We start from the raw sequence: 8775 nt of genomic DNA, 5'->3' as shown, positions 1-8775 counted from the left end.
TTAGCAGAGTCCTCAGAAATAAATCAAGACTTTCGGATGGTTCCAGGTGTACAGGACATGTCCAAATGAATCTTCAATGTCTCAAGCAATTCCTTCAGGGTGTGTCAGAGGCAATTCCAATGTACACTACAGTAATGACCATTCAGTGGTTGGGTGTGCGTGTGTGTGTGTGTGCTTGTGCGTGCGTAATTCTTTGAAGTTTGCATCTCAGAGACATGTTAGTTAAAAACGTGTTTGGAACGGTTGCCTTCATGGCTCAGTCGTTTGAGTATAGGAGTTGGGAAGTCATGTTGAGATTGTACACATCATTGATGAGGTCTCTTCTGGAATACTGTGTCCAGTTCTGGTTGCCCAGTTATAGGAAAGATATTATCAAGCTGGACAGGGTTCAGAAGAGACTTACCAGGATGTTGCTGGGTATGGAAGGTTTGAGTTACAAAGAAAGGCTGGTTAGGCTGGGACTTGCTTCACTGGAGCTTAGGAGGTTGAGAGGTGACCTGATAGAAGTTTATAAAATAATGAGGGGTATAGATAGAGAGTTAATGGTAGTTGTCTTTTCCCTAGGATGGGGGATTTCAAGACTAGGGGGCAGATTTTTGAGGTGAGTCATACAGCATGGAAACAGACTCTTCGATCCAACCAGTCCATGCCAAACATACTCCCACACTACACTAGTACCACCTGCCTGCCCCTAGCCCATACCCCTCCAAACCTCTCCTATTCATGTACTTATTCAAATGTCTTTTAAACACTGTAACTGTACCTGCATCCACCACTTTCTAAGGAAGTTCATTCCACACGCAAACCACCCTCTGTGTAAAACATTTGCCTCATGTCTTTTTTAAATCTCTCTCCTCTCACCTTAAAAATGTGCTCCCTAGTCTTAATATCACTCCTTGATAGCAGAACCACGACAATCCACTCTTCAGTGCACGTGACTGCTTCTAGGCTCTAATGTATGCGCCAAAGTGACGCCTCCTCCTCTCAGTCACCTGCTGCTGGATGCTATTTCTCCTGCTGATCACGGGGGTTGTTGCCAGACGATCCACTCTTTAGTGCAAGTGACTGCTTCCAGGCACTAATGTATGAGCTAAAGTGAAGCCTCTTCCTCTCAGTCACCCTCTGCTGGATCATTGTAATAACTGTTCAAAAAGTGATGTAACTATGATAACCAGTCATGTAAAAACATTTGGAAGATTAAAACTAGAGTCTGTTGCTTCATTTGTGATTGCCTTCAGCATTTCATATGGATTTCAATATCTTTTCAATGGTTTGTTCCATAGCTTGATCAATAATCCGTCCTTACCCATTGTTAATCTAATTGTTCTACATTATCCTTTTATAGCAACTTGATTTTGTACAGGACTTTATAAGTAGAAAAATATCCCACTGTGCTTCACAGAGAATGCTAGAAAACTTTAATAAGATGGCTTAAGCATCCCAGCTAACTTACTAAAAGACATTTTAACATGAGAGCAGATGTGATTTCTCAGTGTGAGAGAGATAAAGGACAGTTTCTATGCAGAGGGAATGCAGATAATTAACAATAACACCTGCAGTTAAGAGGGTTAAATTGAGGGAATGTTGGTTAAACTTGGCTTCTATTGCCCCCGAGTTTCAGATTTATAGGTTTGTAAAAAGGTTGACCAATTTCCCGTTGGATCCAGCAAGTTCTTTGACATGCTGTATTAACTTGATTTACTAACTGAGTTTGCATTGGTTTTTGCTGCAAAATGTAGATATTTATAGATTTATAGATAATAAATAGCAGTTATAGTCAGGCACAAAGCCAATATGTACTTAATTAGATCTTGGTTTATTTTCTGTAGAGCTAGGGGTTAGTGGTTGGTAGAATCCTCAGGATGAGTGTAGGGTCACAGCCAAGCACGCAATCTACACGGGTTGAGAACCTAATCACCTCATGCCTAGGAACTGGACTGTGTTACTCAGTTACCATTTAATGCAACGGGGAGCCACTTGCATCATTACATAGTATCTGGTGCAGAGAAACTCATTACAGCCATGGTTCAAACATGGGCTTAAGAGAGGTAAATTCCAGAAGTGAAGTGAGAATGACAGCCCTTGACATCAAGGCCGCATTTGATTGAGTGTGCTGCCAAGGAGCTCTAGCAGAACTGCAGTCAATGGGAATCAGGTGGAAAACTCTCATTGGTTGGAGTCATACCTGCCACAAAAGAACTTGGCTGTGATTGTTGAAGGTCAGACATCTCAGCCTCAGGACATCTCTGCAGGAGTTCCCTCAGGGTAGTGTCCAAGACCCAACCAGCTGCTTCAATGATTTTCCCTCCATCATAACGTCTGAAGTGGGAATGTTCCCTGATGACTGCACAACGTTCAGCACCATTCGTGACTCATCAGATAACAAAAACAGTCCATGCCCAAATGCAGCAAGATGTGAACAATATCCAGGCTTGGGCTGACTAGTGGCAAGTAGTATTCATACTACACAAGGCCAATGACATCTCCAACAAGACAGAATCTAAGCAATAGTGCCCCTTGACGTTCAATGGTAGCAGCATCACTTGATCCCTGACTATCAACATCAATGGGGGGTTACCATTGATCGGAAACTGAACTGGACTGGCCATATAAATACAGTGGCTACGAGAGCAGGTTAAAGAGTAGAAAACTTGAAAATAATTCACGTCCTGATTTTTCAAAGTCTGTTCAACATCTACAAGACACAAATCAGGAGTGTGATGGAATACTCCCCTCTTGTCTGGATGAGTTCAGCTCCAGCAAGTTTGACACAATCCAGGACAAAGCAGCTCACTTAATTGGCACCACATCCACAAACATTCATTCTCTTCAACAACGATGCTCAGCAGCAGCAGCAGTGTACACTATCTATAAAATGTGCCGCAAAAACTCCTTAGGCAGCAACTTCCAAACCAATGACCACTACCTTCTAAAAGGACAAGGGCAGCAATTACATGGAAACATCAGCATCCGGAAGTTCTTCTCCAAATCACTCACCATCCAGACTTCAAAATGGATCTCCGCTCCTTCAGTATTGTTTATTCAAAATCCTGGAACAACTTCTTGATAGTATTCCGTGTGTATCTATACCAAATGGACTGCAATGGTTCAAGGAGGGCAGCTCATCACCACCTTTTCAAGGCCAGCAAGGGATGGGCAATAAATGCTGGCCAGCTAGCAACACCCACGTCCCATGAGTGAATGAATGAATGAACAAACAATAAAATGCTGTATGTCCTAATGGGTTCAAATCGGGGTTTGTATTTCACTTGAGCCTCACCTCTTCCATCTTCATCCAAACTAATGAGTATATTTTTCCAGTTCTCTGGCTGCAATATCTAGAACAGGGGGTCATAATCTCAGCATAAGGACTCAACCAGATTAAGATAGATTATCTTTTACACAAAAGGTTGTGAATTTTTAGGATTTTCTACTTCAGAAAGCTGTGAATGGTCAGTCAAAGAGTATATCAAAGTCTAGGATTGATATAATTTGGGCACTAAGGGAATTATGGGAAAGTGGGTTGGTGGGAATGTTCAGTTTATGTGCAAGTTTTGGTTATGAAAGGCAGAGCATGTTAAAGGGGTCATGTAGCATCCTACTGTTCCAGTTTCTTATGATCTTTGTTTCCATTCAAATGCTTATCCAGCTTCTCCTTAAATGCATCAATGTTATTTTCCTCAATTACTCCTTATGAGAGAGAATTTCAACCATCCTTTGAGAAAGGAGGTTTCTCCTGATTTTCTTATTACATTTAGTCATGACTATGTAAGTTTGTGGTCCCAGTTCTGGTCTCCGCAATTGGAAAAATCTTCTCTGTAACTACTCAATTAAACCCTTTGATAACCTCACAGACTTCTATCAGGTCGCCTCTCATCTATTCTCTTTCAAGAGGAATGAAGCCCAGCCTGAATAATTTTGTCCTTATTAAAAAAAAATCCTCAACTTTGTTCAAATCCATCCTTGCCTCTTCCCATTTGCACATTGTTCAATGCTACAACTTCTCTCAAACACTATTCACTGATTCTTGGGGATCTCACTTTGATTTGTCCCAATACTGGCAATGAATCCTTTAGCTGCTTTGCTCCATGCCCTGGAATTTTCTACTGAAATCTCTGCACCTGTCCATCTCCTTTAAGAATTACACATAAATCCCACTTCCGTTAACAAGTTTGCTACATTGTGAAATGCAAATTACTTTCAATCATTCCAAATGTTTATTAACTGATACATCTCTAGAAAAAGAAACCACATTTAAGAACTGCATAATGTACTCAAATTTTTGAATTAGTCTCTTCTTAGCGTACATAAGCAATCTGAATTGTCAGGAGGATTGTTTTAAAACAGTAAAAGGCAATATTAAACTTGTTATTCTGAATGGAATATACACTTGAGAAAAGATTCACAGAGCTGAATCCAAGCTGTCCATAATGTGACACTGCCTTGCATAGATGTTTAAAGTGTAAGTTGTCTGGATTCTGGTCATATGAAGACCAGAAAATCAGCACCCAGTTCAAAGCTGAAATATAGAAGTGTGGGGATACTGCCTAACAGTTCTATATTACTGTGTATATTTCCAGACACATTTTCAACTTAAAAACAAATGCAATAAATCCTAGTTGCATTCAAACAGCTATGCAGGATAATATGAAAATAACTAAGTTCGTGGCCAAATAGAGATTTGTCTTAAATTTATGTTTGTGCTGATTAGTCAGTGATAATTCAATGATATAACTTGAGAGAATTCTTTCTGGAATATTTGTTTTCGTTTACAATATACTACCTACATTAATCATATATTATTTATATTAGATAGTCCCTAAAGTGTACCGATATGAATATCAGTGTTGTATTGATGTGGAGACACCTATTTTACTGATGGAACCTGAGGAAAATATGAAATGTTTTTTTAATAATTCCTCAGCATCTTTCATATCATGCCTGAGACAGCACGCTCCCTTCAGCATTGTTGTATGACATGTGCTTATAGCAATCCCTAACTAAGTCCACATTGCACAGGACACAACTACATATTAAGCAAGTTATTTTCCTGACAAAAATACAGCATGATTATTTTGTTCCTGATAAGTATACAGCAGCTGCAAACAACACTTAATTATCAGTTCTGGAAGATAGTATTATTAGTTGTCATCAATCCCACTGGGTCCCTGTAAGGAGCATATTAGTTTTGAAGTAATGCAGAGATGATTTAAAAAAAAAATTCGCTATTTAACTATAGCCTGAAATTACACATCTTCCTTTAATTCCAGAGCAAATAAACTTGTGCATTCAACTGCATGATAAATAGAATATGGTTAAAGTGACGTTTTCACAACAACTCCTGTAATTCATATTTGTCTGAATAATTTTTGACAAAAATGTTGACGAAGCTTAAGAGTGCAGATGGCTAAATCTAAATAACTTGGGAGAAGAAATTTATGATATTACATGTTGTGAAACAATAAATACATTGCATAAATTATTTTACAAACCAAAACATTCAAAACTTAAGCATACTGGATCTTAAAGCACTGTACCAAATCTGTAGGATGCACATTGCCATTACAAAGCACAAATCAAGCTTGAAATCTCAGTTGTGCTAATGTAGCAGTGGGCAAGTAAGAGAATAATCAGAAAAGTGCTTCCGCTAAGCTGTTCTCATGCACTATTAGCAGCAAGTTACAGAGCAACTCTAGCAGAGGTTTCTGAGCAAATTATCTGCCCGTCCTCTAATACTGGGAATACTACAGGAAGATAAGCAAAAATCCTCATACAAATCATATTTCACTCAAAAAAGTGCTGATTAAATTATTAAAAACAAATTCAGTTCACTCTTACCCAAATGCAGCCAGAAAGACGCAATCATCCCGTAAAATATTGGACACTTTTTCAAAGACCCTGTAGTTGTCGGAATCTCTCTGTTCAAAAAATCCAATGATGTTTCGCTTGCTGCGCTGTAAAATAAAACAGCCACATTCTGGATTGTTCAATTGCTGTATGTGATTTTAAAGATCTTGTTAAAAAAAATTTTACAATCCAGTTCAGTACAGATTCTGCAAGTGAAAACAGCTGTTTGTTTTATGAAATGGACAGAACAGCAAAATTATCAGGAATCTGATTTTAGTTAAATAAAATCTTTTTGTTTGAGAATATGTATCCTGCACACTTGTGTTTCCCAACATCAGAGTCAGCACCTCAGCTGTGATGGAGCAGATTCACAACAACATTTTAAAATATGTGATCATGGGATAGGGGCTTTGCTGGCTAGGCCAGCATTTATAGGCCAGGCCTAATTGCCTTCAAGAAGGTTGTGTTAAACTGCCTTCTTGAACTGCTGCAGTCTTTGCACTAAAGTTGCTCTGGAACAGCCTTAATTCAACAGGTACAAAAGAGAGCCTTGGTTTGATTTCCTGCCTTTTCACGTGTCCACAGAAACACAAGGGAAATCAGTGATTCTGTGGTATTGTACCTTAATACTAAAAACCGCATAAATCCACCAAGTGTCTTGTCTATACCTGTCAATAGCAAGTAAGTAACTAAGCAAATAAAGAAATCACAAAGGTTGCGATAAACTGTTAATCCCCAACATGTTCTAGATTACTTGTGCATCTTCAAGACAAATATTTCCCACATAAATTTGTGATATGTAGTGCAACAAATCTGTGTGTTGTGAAAGGCAAACCTAATTTAAAACTAGTGTGTGTTCAAGGCAGAATTCTAACATTGATTTCTGGCCATTTTTCAAGAAATGGCTCAATGGGTATTTGAAGGTCCTGACATAATTAATTAAGTTATCAGAACAAAATTGCATCACGATAAAATGTAAGCAGTTAGCAGAGTTTAAATATTGTTACAGCTTATTGAGGAGATACAGTAATGTGGAATTGTGGGGTGTGGCGGATGCAGCCAATGTCAACAGGATCTTAGTAAATTGATTCCAGAGGGATTAACTGGTATGCTGGTTCTTAACACTTCAGAATACTTGCTTTTACTTTTCACTTTGTTTTGCAAGAGATGGTCATGGCAAGATATGTCTAAAATCCAAATAGCCTGCTGTTGTAGAAAGTTCCAATCACTTTTCCCAATGGTTCAACTGTAAAAGTTTATCATACATTCTACAGCTAAATTAAGACTGCTTGATTGTAAAAGTACAGAATTTACAAAACAGTACTTTTCCCATAACAAAAACATTAATATATGGCAGCAGCCTTTTAGACATAATGCAGGTAAATTTCAATTCTATCACTAAGTATATTCGCCAGCAGCCTGGAGAAGTATTATGCAGTGGTTTCCAGGGTTAGAGTATTTGGATGTTGATTGGAATGGTAAATTGGTGTAAAATTTTGTTTATTAAGTGTAAAAGAAGGGAAAAACTTAAAATGTGGCCAAATTAATCAACAATATAAAAGCTCTCAAAATCTAAGGGAAGAGAGTAGCTAAAGTATCTCCTTAGAAGCAGAAGACGACATTGTTATATAAAATGAGCAGAAACATTGAATATATATTGTGTCTCTATCTTCACAGTAGAAGGCATATGTTCCATATCAGAAATACAGAATAATCTAGGGGCTAATAAGAGTGAGAAAACGTACAGGAGAAACCGAAAGGACTAACATCTGACAAATCTTCAATACGTGATGGCCTACATCATAGGGATTTCAAAGAGACAGCTGACCAGTTAGTGGATACCCAGGTTATGATTTTCCAAAATTCCCTTCAATATTCTACAATGTTTCCAGCAGACTGAAAGTTGGCAATGAGAACGCCACTATGAGAATTTTGAGAATTCAACTAATAGTGTTATAAAAAGGTTAACACACAAGGGTTCAGGACATTGGGGGTGAAAAATTTGCATGGATAGAGGATTGATTACCAAAAAGGAAGCAGAGAATGGGAACAAATAGAGCAGTTTCAAGTTGGCATGCTGTGACTAATGGAGTGCTGTAAGGGTCAGTGTGGGACCCATAGCTATCTACAATCTATATTAATGTCTTCGATACATTACCCTCTGTCTCTTTGTTGAAACTTGCTGGTGATACAAAGTGTTTTATGAAGTAAGCTGTGAGCAGCGTACAAAGAGAAAGGCAGGTTAAGTGAGTGAATTACAAGGTGGCAGGAGTATAATGTGGGTAAGTGTGAGGTTATTCACATTGCTCCTAAGAATAGAAAAGCAGATTCTTTTGAAAAGATGTAAAACTGGTAAATTGTGATGTCCAGATTTGGGTGTACTCATACGAGGAATAAAAAGTTAGCATGCAGGCAGCAATTAGGAAAGCAAATGGCCTTTTAGAAAATAAGAATAAAGAAATCCTGCTTTGACTTGATGGGGCTTTAAGGAGACCACATTTTGAATGCTAAGTGCAGTTTTTGGTCTTCATTTTTAAGGATATATGTTCATTGGGAGCAGTCTCGTGAAGGTTCGTTCAGCTGATCCCAGAAATGAGTATTATCCTATGAAACTGACTAAACTGGGTTTTTATTCACTGGAGATTGGAATAGGAGTGGTTTGAAGGACCTTCATGTGGCAGACACTGGTTTTGTGTGGCTGGAGAGTCTACAATCAATGAGAGCACCATTTCAGGATAAGTTCGTTAGGCCTGAAATTAGGAGAAATTTCTTCAGTTCAAGTCATAGAATCCCTTAGTGTTATGAATCTATAGAATTCTCTATCTCAAAGGGTTATGGATATGTGACTGAATATACTTAAATGTGAAAAACACACAGAGTGCTGGAGAAACTCAGCATGTTTGGCTGCATGTGGAAAGAGTCAGAATT

The 8775-nt window shown here is 38.4% G+C and overlaps 1 protein-coding gene across 2 annotated transcripts in view; it reads right to left on the bottom strand.

Annotated features, from left to right (window-relative positions):
* The window catches only part of erp44 (endoplasmic reticulum protein 44), a 94038-nt gene that overhangs the window by 15048 nt on the left and 70215 nt on the right, over positions 1–8775 (bottom strand). For both annotated transcript variants that reach the window (XM_048616458.1, XM_048616461.1), the window contains one exon: positions 5839–5954. In XM_048616458.1, coding sequence (XP_048472415.1) covers positions 5839–5954 — 116 coding nt within the window. The remainder of the gene's footprint in view (positions 1–5838; positions 5955–8775) is intronic.

Source organism: Rhincodon typus, chromosome 2 (genome assembly GCF_021869965.1).
Source record: "Rhincodon typus isolate 14 chromosome 2, sRhiTyp1.1, whole genome shotgun sequence".
NCBI lineage: Eukaryota > Metazoa > Chordata > Chondrichthyes > Orectolobiformes > Rhincodontidae > Rhincodon > Rhincodon typus.
Note: the sequence above shows the minus strand (reverse complement) of the source record. Positions and strands in the feature narration are given on the sequence as shown.